Source organism: Mus caroli, chromosome 11 (assembly GCF_900094665.2).
Source record: "Mus caroli chromosome 11, CAROLI_EIJ_v1.1, whole genome shotgun sequence".
Lineage (NCBI taxonomy): Eukaryota > Metazoa > Chordata > Mammalia > Rodentia > Muridae > Mus > Mus caroli.
The window spans coordinates 116,277,182-116,291,123 of NC_034580.1; the positions used below are offsets into that span (position 1 = coordinate 116,277,182).

At 48.3% G+C, this 13,942-nt stretch overlaps 1 protein-coding gene across 1 annotated transcript in view; it reads right to left on the reverse strand.

Moving 5' to 3' along the window:
* Nucleotides 1-78: 78 nt before the first annotated feature.
* Nploc4 (NPL4 homolog, ubiquitin recognition factor) overlaps nucleotides 79-13,942 on the reverse strand; it is a 57,697-nt gene continuing 43,833 nt past the window's right edge. Inside the window, exons 13-17 of the mRNA XM_021176269.2 lie at nucleotides 8,807-8,878; nucleotides 5,388-5,483; nucleotides 4,164-4,280; nucleotides 2,994-3,096; nucleotides 79-2,323 (exon numbers count right to left, since the gene is read on the reverse strand). Of these exons, the coding sequence (XP_021031928.1) occupies nucleotides 2,166-2,323; nucleotides 2,994-3,096; nucleotides 4,164-4,280; nucleotides 5,388-5,483; nucleotides 8,807-8,878 (546 nt within the window). The 3' untranslated portion in view covers nucleotides 79-2,165. The remainder of the gene's footprint in view (nucleotides 2,324-2,993; nucleotides 3,097-4,163; nucleotides 4,281-5,387; nucleotides 5,484-8,806; nucleotides 8,879-13,942) is intronic.

A 13,942-nucleotide genomic window follows, 5' to 3' on the forward strand; every position in this document is an offset into this window, starting at 1 on the left:
TCCTTACAAGGCAACACATCGATGCCACACCGGTGGACAGTGGTTCTGGGCACAGGAACAATGCACTGGAGCAGGACAATCGCTTCAGGTGCTTTTATTAGGTTCCACTGCAGGGCTGGGGTCAGAAAAATACTCGTCCACACCCAGCCAGTGCATACCTGTGAGCCTAAGCAGAGCAGAAGCGGGAGCACCCATGCCCCAGGAGCAGGCTGATCAGAGCAAGGCCAGGGCTAGACCCCATCTCTGAGCCTGAAGAGGACCATGGCAGCCACTGGGTTCACTTGGGTGGGTGTGCTCACAGGCACCTCTTTTTGGGCTGTAGTGCCTGATGACAGTAGGGATTAGAGGTGGGACCAGGGCCACCTCCATGTAGAAGGAGGTAGCTGAGCTGCCCAGGTCTGAACCTTCTGTAGGGCTCACCCCAAGCTGGTAGCTTTAGCTTGACTCTCTTTGGACAATAAAATAAAGTGCATTACTGAACAAAGAGTAACTCAAAACCATAAGCAGAGAAATCACAAAAATTTCTTTAGCTAAAAGTCAGAGAAAACAAGAATTATGTGGATGCCAGAACATGAGAACGTAATTATCTTTGTAGACAAAGATGAATGGGGGACAAGCAGTGGCAAACAGGTCTCCAGCGTCTGTGCTGCCCAGCACCTGCCCAGCATGTAATGGTGCTAGTGTGATTGGCATCAGAAACATAGCTAAGTCGCAGACACAGAAATGCCAGACTCAGGGACCAGAAAAAAAACAGAAAGGTGAAGCCCTAGCCCTCAGCTCTCTCTCTCTCTCTACTGCTGGCAGGTAGCTGGAGAGATCACTTGCCTTGCTCTCTACCACTCCTAACCCTTCAGGATGACCCTGTCAATACCAAACCAAGCCCAATGGCTCCACAGTCCCAGGGCTTTAGCTTCAGATCTCATGCCAGGTGAGACCCAACAGTGCTGGCCAGCCCTGCCACACGATAACCTAGCAATAAGTGTTCTGTCCACAGGGCCAGAGATGCGGAAGGGAACATTGGTGCATTCTACTAAAGTGACACACATGGCTCCCAGCAGTCCACAGCTGGCATGGCCTTTCCCAGGGTGAAGGACAGCTGACTCAGCTCTCATTAAGGCAACGAGGCATCACGACGTCCGTCTCTTACCTGGGTAAGGGCTGTCACAACACAGCCACATAGGACCCTCAGGGACTGTTTCTATTTGCCTCACAGTGGTCAAATGGGCACCTTTTCTAGGCTTTCTCAACTGCCACACACTGTGCAAGAAGATCACAGTGTAGGGACTCACTGGGTAAAGGTACAGTGCTAGGAGAGGGGACAGAACTCCAGGGCTGTCCACAGACTTGAAGGGGCTGACTGCCAGGCAAGAGCCACTACTGCTCTGATGAACCACCCACGCTACCAACTGCCACTGTCTGCAGCGTGGCAGGAAAGTCTCAGGCACTGAGGTTTGCTTCAGAGGAGAAATGATGGCGGCCTCCTGCCCAATAAACCACCCAAGAGGGGCTGCACTGAAGGAGGAAAGAGCAGAGGTAAATCTCTCACTCCCATCTGTGCAGTTTTATCTTTAAAAAACAATAAATAAAAGTTTCCTGGGTGGGAATTACTGATAACTGCTGATTTCAGGCAAGTAAAGGGCAGGGACCTACTATACCGCATGTCAGACGAAGGCTGCCACCCTAGCCACACATGCTCCCAAAGGAGGGACACAGCCCCACAGCAAGGGAACAGAGACAGCCAGGAGCATCCATCCAAACACTGGGGGAGAAGGTGGGAAGGCAGAAAACAAAGATCATAGAGGAAGGAGAGATAACTGGGTGACACCAGCACCCTCTCTGTGCACCCCAATTTCAGGTGATTGGCTGGACATGTTCAGTCCCTCCAGTACAGTGGGGAGCTATTAACCAAATGAGGCATGTGGGGTGCTCTTGGGCAGGTCTGTTCTGCCTTTCCAGTTGGGAGGTTCTGTTCAACCCCAGCACAGCAGCTGGGGTTCTTTCTCTTCAAGATCTGCACTGAGACGCTTCAGTATATCTGGAATACCAGGGTAGTTGGCCCCACTGTTTCAGGGCTGTGGGCTTCAGGCCTTATAGGAAACATGTGGCGCTCCAGACTTCAGAGAGGGCTGGGCTGGCCCAGTCCCATGCAGCAGAGGCCCAGAGCCCTAGGTCCGGGGGAGGCTGCACATCTCGCAGTGGCCTGTGCCAGGTTGGTTCATGAAGGTGCAGTGCTGACAGGCCCACATGGCAGAGGTAGCAGCACGTGCAGAGCCCCCGACTGCACCAAACTCGTGGAGGCCTGGGAGCTGCACACCAACGGTGCCTGTAGGGTAAAGTGAGAACACGTCATGCCTGCACAGAAAAAGACATCTCCTGAGAGCCAGATGGCAGGGCAGGGTGGCTCAAAGCCCCTACTGTGTAAACCCAAACTGTCAGCACATCAAGTGTTCTGGCTCCAGTCAGCAAACACCTTCCTACTTGCACTTGAAGTCTGTTCCCTGTTGCTAGGTATTTCTGCGAGAACCATCACACCCCGTAGTGAGCATCTGTGTAGATTCACTTTCACACATACTCTGGGAGCTTTCTTTGTATCTTTCTTTACCCTGGTAAAGGTTCAATATTGAGACGGCTACGTCCCAGTTCAAATACCACACCCACTCCCAAGTAGAGTTCAAGTCCAACCTGCCCCATGCTCTCCACAGTGCTTGATATTGTCAGGTTCGTTTGGTTTTGGTTTTTTCATTTTAGCACTCTGATGAGCATGCAGTGGTGTCTCATGCTTTCGCTGCCATGTCCTTGAAGAATGACAGTATATTCCTACATCTTCTTTTGGAAACTGTTAGTAAGTCCAGCTAAAGCAGCCACCCATGTCTGTCCCTTTGCCCAAGCACTCCAAGGAGGCACCTGGGCCAGAGGGCCAGTGTTTAAACGACAGAGCTCATGCCCTACATTTTGACTATGACCCTTGGTGGAAGGGAATAGAGAACACTTACTGCATAGCTGCTCAATGGTGGCCCACTGTTCAGACTTTTTCCATGTCTGTGCTAGCTCCTCATTTCTGGTCCTCACGGCTTCCAGCAGCAGGCTGATACTGTCCTGCAAGAAGCCACAAGGAGGGTTGCATTCTTCTCTGATTGAGGGTAAAACACTCTTACTATTTTTTTCTTTTGACATCACTAACATCTTTCAAAGGAAATTGAAAAAGAATCTCAGAAGCTGTCACTGCAAAATACAAGATGCCTTGTACTCAGATGGCAGGGCTGACCTTGAGTCCAGAGGGCTGAACACAACCAGAAAAACCAGAGTTCTTCATGTAGAGAGCATCATACTGCATGGCAGACATGGCATCCACGCTGGCTGGGTGTGCTATACTACACGTATGTGCTCCCAGCAAGATAAAAGGACAATTACAAGCTGCTAGATAGAAATATCCTGGGGGCTGGAGAGATGGCTTAGTGGGTAAGAACACTGACTGCTCTTCCAGAGGTCCTGAGTTCAAATCCCAGTAACCACATGGTGGCTCACAAACATCCGTAATGAGATCTGACACCCTCTTCTTGTGTGTCTGAAGGCAGCTACAGTGTACTTACATATAATAAACAAACAAATAAAAGAAATATCTTGGGAAGGACAGCTCTATCTAGTCACCCTTAAGGAAGGAGGTGGTGTCAGTGTGATGAAGTTCAGGTGACTTGTTCCCATCTTCTTTGCATTTCTGTGGATCTCAAGCAAAAAAGACCATGCAAACAGGACTGACGATCAAGCTGTGAGTGCCCAAGGCATGCACACAGGCTTCCTGGTGGGACCTGCTGCCCTGCTCTGTTCAGAGAGCACCTACCATCTGCAAACCATTCACATCCACTCTCCCTTATGGTGTCTCTAAAATGCCAAGTGCACAATGGTGTGTGCAGGACCTGGAAGCTGGCAAACCTTCTGGGCTCAGGCCATTAACAGTGCTGGGTCATAGGGTGAGAGTGGAAGGTCATAAGGTCAGGAAACTGCAGAGACATTGGCTCTGAGGCTATGCAACAGGGACAGTCTCAGCTCTGGGGTTCCCAGGGTATATTCTCACATGTTGGGCATAGGGTAGCTATCTCTTGACACCGAGTTTCACACCTGTCCTTAGGATCTGAGGAAAGAGAAAAGGGCAGCAGAGCTGATACCTGCAGCGGCATGACTTCATTGGTGACCAGAAACAGCAGGAGATGGAAGTCGGAAATGGTATCCAAGAACACGGATGAGGTATTCTGGGACAAGTAGGTGGCCAAACTATGGAAGTCCTAAGGAACGAGTTAAAAGGAAGGAAAAAAAAAGTTTATCACAAACCCTTAGCATTAAATCAAGAAAGAGTGCTGCCTCTTATTAAACAAACACATAGTAAACAACGCAGATGCACGATCCTGTCTCAGTAACCACCAAGGAACTGCAGGAGAGGTGCAGAGAGCCTGGGGCTAATGTGACTTTCCTGCCCAGGGGAGACCTAGGCACAACTGACCCAGGTATGTAAGTGGGTTCACATTCAAGGCATTGCTTGGGTAGACAGGAGTCACCCCTTACCTACCCTGGCTGTCTGTACCAGGCTGGCCTTGAAACCAGAGATGTCTGCCTCTGTTTCCTGAGTGCTTGAATTAAAGGCTTACACCTGGTAGGGCAGCTTTTAAACAACCAGACACATCTGAGAGGACCACCGTGGGTATCCCAAAGGTCTGCCAAGTAACTGGCACCATACCATCCCGCACCCTCAAGCATCTAACAGCTCTAGACAGACAGGCTGTGAGGAACCACACCAGAAGTATTACAGCTGTTCCTCAGCCAATCATATCCTTAAATACGGTACCAAGCAATCCCCAAAACAATTAAGTACATACACTGTTTGTACTGGGCAGTCATGGAAACTCAGGTCTGGTTAGATGTGCCGCTAGCACAAAGGTTGGGGTAGGAGATATTAAAAATAGAGCCAGCCTGTCAGCACCATGTGCCAGGCCACGCGGGACCCAGAGAAGCTTGATGGACCCTACAAGCCCAAGACACAGCAGAGTAGGGAAGACCAACAGGAACCAAGACCATCTGCATCGCTACTGTATGAGACATTAACATACAAACCAGAGGAAGCTTGGCAGACAACAAAAGTGATCAATAATATTGGAAAGATCAGGAAGCCAAGTGAGGATGGATTTATAACAAGCCTGGCCCATGGGCTCCAGAGGACTTAAGCAGAGTTATCTATTGCCTAGTAAAAAGGGGCATCTAAGTGAATGGGGCCTAATGGGACTTGTCAGATAAAGAATCAAGGGAGTGTGGAAATGGCACTCTTTGGAAAAATTAGACCAATGCTAGATAAAAATTAGAAATTTCTTTAAATTTTGCCTCTAAGACAATGACCTTACCTGTGTTTCACCCAGTACATCCCGGTTTTCGATAGGAAACGGATTTTGAGAAATAGAAAAAGTGTAAACTGGATCCTTGGGGAAGGTGGTTGTGATCTAAAGAACAACAACAACAACAACAACAAAGCAGACTGTTACACTGTGCCTGAACAGGATGTACACTCCTGCCTGTGCAAGAGGCTAGGCACCAATCAGAGCCTATAAGCTGTGCTGAAGGAGACTGTCTTCCTCAAATAACGATTTTCACACCCTGAGAACAACACAAACTGGTGCGTGTATCTGTTTGTTTGTTTGTGGCAGGGTCTCTCTGTGTAGCCATGGCTGTCCTGGAACTCAACTCTATAGATCAGGCTAGCCTTGAACGCACAGATGTGCCTGTCTGCCTCCCAAGTGCAGGGAATAAAGGTATGCGTGACTACCACCCAGTAAAAATGTGTGCATCTTACTGGGCTCACATGTGAGCAGCTCCTGGCTGTTCAGCGGCTGCATGACACCTAACTGCAACACTACAGATGTATATGACCAGCTTATCTGGTCAAACCAGGGTACTGCAAAAAGGAATGGAACACCAAAAGGCAAGAGGCAGACTAAAGGCACCGAATTCTCCACACTGTGCTTGGAGGCAAGTGTGGAGTTAGCCAGTACGGACCTGAGAAGTATGCATGCCCTCTAGAATCTCCAAGAGACCACTCCACAAGACCCCCAGTTTTGCAAGCAGGGCAGTTGTTTTCCTCCAAGGTGAGTGAAACTAAGTCAAGCCTCTAGGGAAAGTGAGCAAATCTTTCCTTTGACTCTAACGGCAGAGGGCATTTAAACCTAACCTGTAATCAATACAAGCTTCAGGGCCACTGGTGAACATGCAGGAATCAATACAGACACAGGCTGTATTCCTGTGGCAAAGGCCTCTTCCCCACAAGAGCACCCAAGTGCAAGTTACTAACACTTCTGTCTGGCACACTTCTCTCTGCACGTGACATTAGTAGCATCAGGTCAGACCCCTTCCAGATATAGATGTAGCGCTCCAGTGGGGCGATTTCTAAAAGAATGAAAATGTTGCTCTGGTCGCTGTGATCTGTTTTCTACATCAGCAAAGGCAGCAGGCTATTTCTGGATTCAGCTCTGCCAATGTCAGCACTCTATAAGGACAAGCTGAACCATCAGATGCATCAGAGATACATGGCCCTTCACAGAAAAAGTATCTGCAGCCGCGAGGCCAAGTGTGCGGACTTGTGGCATGTAAGAAAGATGCCTGGAGTGTCTTCCCACCAGGCACTGAGTATGGCACTGACAGCACAGCTCCAGCCATGTTTGACACTAGACAGGGAGTATAACCACGCTGTGAGCAACAGCCTAGGGTACTCAGGTCTCTTCTTCTGGGAAGTCACAAACAGGAGTAGCAGGGTAACTACAGAACATATTATATTATATTATATTATTATTGTTACTGTGGTTCACACCTGCAGTACAGTCACTCACGAGGCCAAAGCAGGAGAGCCTCAGTGTGAGGGCTACTCAGTATAATGAAAACTCAAGACAGCAATGACAGGTGTCATGCATGCAGGCTCTGCATTCAGCCTCTAAGGGGCAGGCATTCCCTCTTTAACCTTGAAAGAGGCCTGGGAGCAGCACCAGCAGAGCCTGTGGTGGCTCCAGGGGAATCACTGAGTTGACCCAGTGCCCAGCCTTGCTCAGACTTCCCCGGATTTGTACTCTCATAGTGGGGAAGGAACAGCCACCCTGGGCTTGGGGATGACTCAGCAAAAACTGCAGTGAGAAAGCTATCCTACTCTCAACTCAATGTAAGAGCAGCAGATATTCAGGGTGAAGTGACTTATGCCTTTAATCCCAAAATTAAGGAGGCAGGAACAGGCAGATCTCTATAAATTTGAGGACAGCCAGGGCTACATAGCTGAGATCCTGTCTCAAAAACAAAACAACAATGTCCCCCCAAACAACAAATAAGCAAACAAAAACACCAACAAAAACCCAGCAGATATGCTGGACACTGTGGCTCACATCTCTAACTGAAGCCCTGAAGAGGTAGAGGCCAGTGAGGGCTGGCTATACAGCATGACCCTGCCTAAAAAGTGGGCTTGGAGGGCTGGCGAGATAGCTCAGTGGTTAAGAGCACCGACTGCTCTTCAGAAGGTCCCGAGTTCAAATCCCAGCAACCACATGGTGGCTCACAACCATCCCTAACGAAATCTGATGCCTTCTTCTGGAGTGTCTGAGGACAGCTACAGTGTACTTACATATAATAAATAAATAAATAAAATAAAATAAAATAAGAGGGCTTGGGGGAGGGAGAGGCAGACAGCCGTAGTCCTGATCTACACAATCTCTGGTACCAGAGAAAGAGCTAACAGCACTCTCTGGACACCTGATCTAAGGCTCTCCTAGACCTCATTTTCACAGACAGAGAATGTGGTTCTCTAGGTTAGAATGTTCTCTGGCTGCCCAGTGCTGCTGGAAGGAGCTGCTAAGGTGAAGGTTGGGAAGCTCACGAAGCCCATTCTAAATCACGCCGGCTCATCCATCAGTCCGCTTTCTTCTCAATCACACCCCAGGTAGGAGAGTAACAGATGCCTTATGGCCTAGGTAATAACGATGCTCTCAGGAACTGTCGACTGAAATGGAGCTTCAGCGCACTAGGCTCAGGGGAACACACGGCTCCAAATGCAATGCTATTTTATTGCCTGAATCACATACCCATCCTAAGTCCAAATGCAGCCTAAGTAGATATTCTGGCACAGCACTGACGTAGACAATGAGCCACCGCCAACCCTCTGGACAGAACCACGGCAGGCAGTCATACTCCAGCTGCTACGAAGTCACAGGCTTCATCCTGTACTCACTGCCCTGTGGCCAACGGTATGAATGTGTCTCTGTGACCGTGAAACTCCTGTGACATTCTGAGAAGATACAGTAGAGCCAGCTCTTCTTACCTCCTAGAGCTTTGTTCAGAAGCAACGCTGGCCTTCCCTATTCACAGACACTAAGTTACAGCTGTGTCTCAGGACTCTTGAGGAACTGGACCCCAAGAGCACTACTGCTGTGCCAGGCAGAGCAACATTTGTACCTCCTGGGCAGTGAGTGGGCAGCTACCAGCCAGGCCTAGATATATAGATACGCTTGGGACTCAGCCCCAGGACTCACTGCCTCCCAGAGGCCATAGGGTGGAACTGGAGGTAGGTGTCTTTCGCTTATACTTTAGCATGAGAAAAGTGAATCCATAGGTTGCTTAAACTGTAAAGTTTCTGGAAACTTGGGACTTGCAAGAAACAATCCTTGCGGCAGCACATGACTCAAGCCTCCCTGGCTTCCTTCCTCAAGTGGCTATCTATCATCTAGGAGTTCTGACCTTCATGGGGACTATGGTACCAGCCTACCTGTGAGTTTGAATACAAAGGAGTACTTACATCTATGATGAGATACTCCACAGGCAGGGGACGGGCCAGCTGGGTGATCTCATTGCCAAACTTGTCTATGTCCTGAAACAAGCGAACACAAGTCAGTCTGTGAGAGAAGGTGAAGCCACAGTATGCTTTCACACCAGCTTCTACATTATTTATTTATTTATTTTCAAAACAGCATCCCAGGAACTTTCTATGAGGACCATGTTGGCATTGAACTTGTGGCAACCTATCTCTGTCTTACCAGGGCTGAAATTACAGGTGTTCATCTCTAAGCCCAGTTTTCTTAAAATACTATGATTTGGGCAGGTGTGATGGCATATGCCTTTAAATGGAGCACTTGGTATACCGGGTAAGAAGATCTCAGTGAGTTCAAGGCCAGCTTGGACTATACTAGTGAGGTCCAGGAATATATAGAGACCTGTCTTCAAACAAAATGTACATTTTTTTTCTTGAGACAGAGTTTCTCTGTATAGCCTTGGCTGTCCTGGAACTCAACTCTGTAGACCAGGCTGGCCTCGAACTCAGAAATCCACCTGTCTCTGCCTCCCGAGTACTGGGATTAAAGGCACGTGCCACCACTGCCCGGCTACATATTTTGGAAATTATTTCCCTGCATTGTTTTTTTAGAACTCTATATTATGGCCTTGACCTTAGAGAACAACCTGTCCTGATTGTTCTTGGGAGGACATCTCAAGGGAGAACACAGGAAGCATCCCCACCCCCACCCCACCATAACCTGACCACAGATGGCTGCAACAGCCTGCAGTTCTTCCACAGTCATTCAGCCTCTTTCTTAAAAACTCTTACACCTCTGACAACTGTACTTTATAAAAACTTAGTACATAAACAAAACAAAGACATGTACAAAAAAGTGTATACACACACACACAACACCAATATGTCAAATTCTAAACTTGCTTTGCTTTGTCAGATACACAAGACATAAAGTTTAATTATGGGTAAAAATGGCCAACATATGTTCATTAATCATAAAATGACAATTAGATGTGATTTATGTCAAACATGCTGAGTTCAAACAGAGCTCTAGAAATAAATTCCTAAGAACTGATGCTCTTTATTAAAAGATCCCACAAGGAGTTATATTTTCTATCTAAATCATCATTTAACATCACTCATTGTGCTGTACATACATATGTCGATAATTTCTAATTATAGTTCCTTATATAAAAGTTTGTTTATGGAAGCCCTTAGACCTAAACTGTTTGCCAACCATATATTCCCAAGGTATGCCATAGGGCCCCTCCCAGCATATCCACACCTTTCAGGGACAGCATAGACCCAGGCTATCTTTTGAGACAATCATTGCAAGCTGTTCCCAAGTTAAGCTGGCCCCAAACTCGTCCTGTTTCCTACAGAGGTCAGAGATTTTAACAAAGACTTGTCCTCTTCTGACCCAAGTGCACGCGCACGCACGCACACACACACGCACACACGCACACGCACACACACACGCGCACACACACACGCGCGCACACACACACACACACACGCGCACACACACACACACACGCGCACGCGCACACACACACACACCCTGTATCAACCCATGCAGCACCTATTTGACAAGTGTGAGATTAGTTCCCACGCGCACGCACGCGCACGCACACACACACGCGCACACACACACACACACACACACACACACCCTGTATCAACCCATGCAGCACCTATTTGACAAGTGTGAGCTTAGTTCCTTCTCCATGTCAAACAAGGAGATCTCACGCTTCGCCAATACCCACCAGGCCTCTGCCTGCTTCCTGTCATGACGTCCCCTGATCTGGGAAAGGGTCACATGTCTTTCCCTACACATGTGATCACAAGGTCAGGATGGTCTCCATGTTCTGTGCTTCTGCTATGTCTGACAGTAGTCCCAAAGATGTGGGCCTACTGAGGGGGGTCTTGGGCTTCTGAAGAGACAGTTTCTTGATGGAGACAGGGAAGGAGGCAGGAATCAAACCCAATCAAACTAAATCACCATTTCCAAAAATACATGCTTGCCCCTACAAGAAATAACCTGCAACAACTCACACATAATTAGCCCATCTGGAATTCATCTTCAAATCTAATTAAGCTCTAATATGCAGAAACATTTTTCCAGCACCTGTTCACTTTAATCTTCCCCTCCAGGGAATTTTCTTGTTAAAACCCCCCACCCTTTCTTTGTGCTATTCTCGTTCAAACTTAACTACCCAACTGTACCTTTTCTGCTCACCACAAAAATAAAGGTGTTGTAGCTCCCTTTTTTCCCTAGGGGAAAACAGGGTAACTTGTATCTGCACACCCCACCCCTACGCCTTCACTTGCCAGCCAATCCCTAGTCCTAAACACAATTTTAAAGGCAATTACTTTTTATGGGCCTTAGCAAATGTCAGGCAGAACACACTGGAAGGAAGACATCTTCATTCTAAGTTTGACAGCTGCCATAGTGCCAGCAGTTTACCTATCCACACCTGAGCGAGAGAGACACAGGAGAGTAAGAAGTCATGGTCCCCCACGCCTCACTGCCTACTGCAGTCCACATCTGCAAGCACTGGTGCCATGGTGCCATAGAAACATAGATACTGATGTCCTTGTTATCCTGGCCAACACAGGTTTGGCTTGGTGAGTGACTCCCTGACCAGCTGGTATCCCCCTGTGTTAGACAGATGGATGAACCCTTAGCCTGCTGCTGCTGCTCCATTGACAACTGGTAGGACAGGTAAGTAGCAGCATGGATCTGAGAGGCACTCAGAGCACAAGAGCTGTGGGACGGGGAGCTCCTCTCACAGCACACCTGCAGGATGCCTGCCAGAGACAACAGAAGCAGCACATGGTGTTTCTCAGGCACCTGCCAGGTTGGATTCTGCATGTCCTGGTCTCTCTGCCCCTCCCAACTACACGTCACAGGCACTGTCCTTGCTCCAGAGCATGAGAAATGATAGGCTGCTGTGACGCCAGTGTATATAACAGTGAGGAAAGTCTTGGAGAATACAGGACTCATTTAATTGAAAATTTCATCTCAAGATTTAAGTAGTAGTGTGCGTGAGGAACTAGTCATAAGAGGACTGCTCATGTGGGTTCCACTGTGGAGTACACAGCACCCAGCCTCAGAATGGAGCTCATGGCTGTCAGCAGTGTCATAAGAGGACTGCTCATGTGGGTTCCACTGTGGAGTACACAGCACCCAGCCTCAGAATGGAGCTCATGGCTGTCAGCAGTGTTCTCTCTTCTCCCTGTGAAGGAATGATACAGCCCAAGCCACTCGTCAGCACACTTACACCATCACTCCTTCCAGAGAACCTCACCTGGCCTGGCCTCCCCGTCCTTCCACATAGACCCAGTACACTATTCCAGAAAACCCATGCTTGCCAAAAGGCTGGCTTGTTCCTGCTCCTCACTGGGTCTCTTAAATGCCTCTGAATTATTATGGAAAGTTTGGTGTTATCTGCAGCATCTACTAAGCTCCCTAACTCCACAATGGACCAAAGAATAGACCTTCTACAACAGAGACCTCTCCCTCAACTGTATTGTCACAACCTATCCAGTGCAGCTTGTAACTGGCACCAGTCCTGTGTCCCGCCCCTCTGCTCTGGCCCCCTCATTAAGACCTCCTGAATCTGATACTTGCCTGCTAAGCTTCCTCTTCTAAATGATTCTAATGGCAATATTCCCAAACCACCTTCCACATCTCTTTCTGTGGCCTGACATGTCCACCAACAACCATACTGAAAAGACTGCCTCACTGGAGGCAAATACGTCCCCCTAGAAGTGACTCTGCTTGGCCTTAGCTCACCTCATCATCTTTCTAGTCTCAGCTCCGATTGCCCGCCTGCCCTTACAAGGACCATCATCCAACTCTGAAAGCAAGAGTCAAGTTATGACTACTTGCTGAGGGTTTAGGAGGGCAGCTGGCTGTGGTTACGGTTGCTGTGAGTGCACGGGGCAAAGGAACGGAAGGAACATGTGATGGGAGCTGTATGAAGACTTCCTGTACATTTCATATTTCGGGTTTTCTAGTAAGCAGATGTGTGGTTTTATTTTAGGAAAAATGTCCCATATGTTATCTCAGGAAAGTCTGGTGCTATCTAATGAGCATGTTCCTTAAAGGTTATGTCCAGGGGATCCTGTGGCCTGCTGTTCTATCAGCCCTGGCACATCCTGCATAGATCGTAAGTCCACACATCTCCACCTCTGACCTCCCTTGCTGGCCTGTCTCTGGTGTCTGACACCCCTGTGAGTGGTGCTCCTCACGTGAGTAGTGCTCTTCACAGCTCTCTAGTCCCACCAGTGCGCACTCGCTTCTCATACGACTTCTAGTAGTGTATAAACAAAACCCTCTAATGAGATTTTGAGGGCCATTTTGCATACGGCCACTCTCTGCTGCTTTTACTTTGCATCACAGCTGCTTCAAAGACACAATATTGGGGCTGGAGAAAAGGCTCATTGATTTAAGAGTACTGGCTACTCTTCTAGGGGACCTGGGTTCAATTCCCAGCTGCTACGTAACAGTTCACTGTCTATAACTCCAATTCCAGGTGCTCTGATATCCTCATACAGACATACCTGCAGGCAGAACACTGATGCACATTAAATAAATGAACGAACAAATAAATAAATCTTTAAACAACAACAAAGAGTACAACCTCAGCTTCGACTGGCTCCTCTAACCAGCCAGCCTGGTAACTTCACGATCTACGGCCTCCTGTTGCTGGCGGTGATACACATCTATTTAGATTCTTCAGCCTTCCCTCAAGCTTCCTAGTCATCTGAGCTCGCTTTCTCTCTCTCTCTCTCTCTCCCTCCCTCCCTCCTTCCTCCCGGCTCCTTGGCAGTTGGGATTTTGGTCACCATTTCCCTCTCACTTTTCTTATCCTTGACAAAAGCCCAGTCTTGGTTTTTTCTCTCCTGCCATGGGGCCTAGACAAATGGCCCTGAGCAACTTGACACTGTTTCTCCAATGCTTGACCTTAAATCTTATTCTCAAGCAACAGCCACGGTAGGTTGGAGGCACCAGAAGTTGAGCCAAGAAAGCAGGTTGAAACTGAGCAACGGGGCCTAGCAAACACAGGAGTGGATGCTCACAGTCAGATATTGGATGTATCACAGGGCTCCCAATGGAGAAGCTAGAGAAAGTACCCA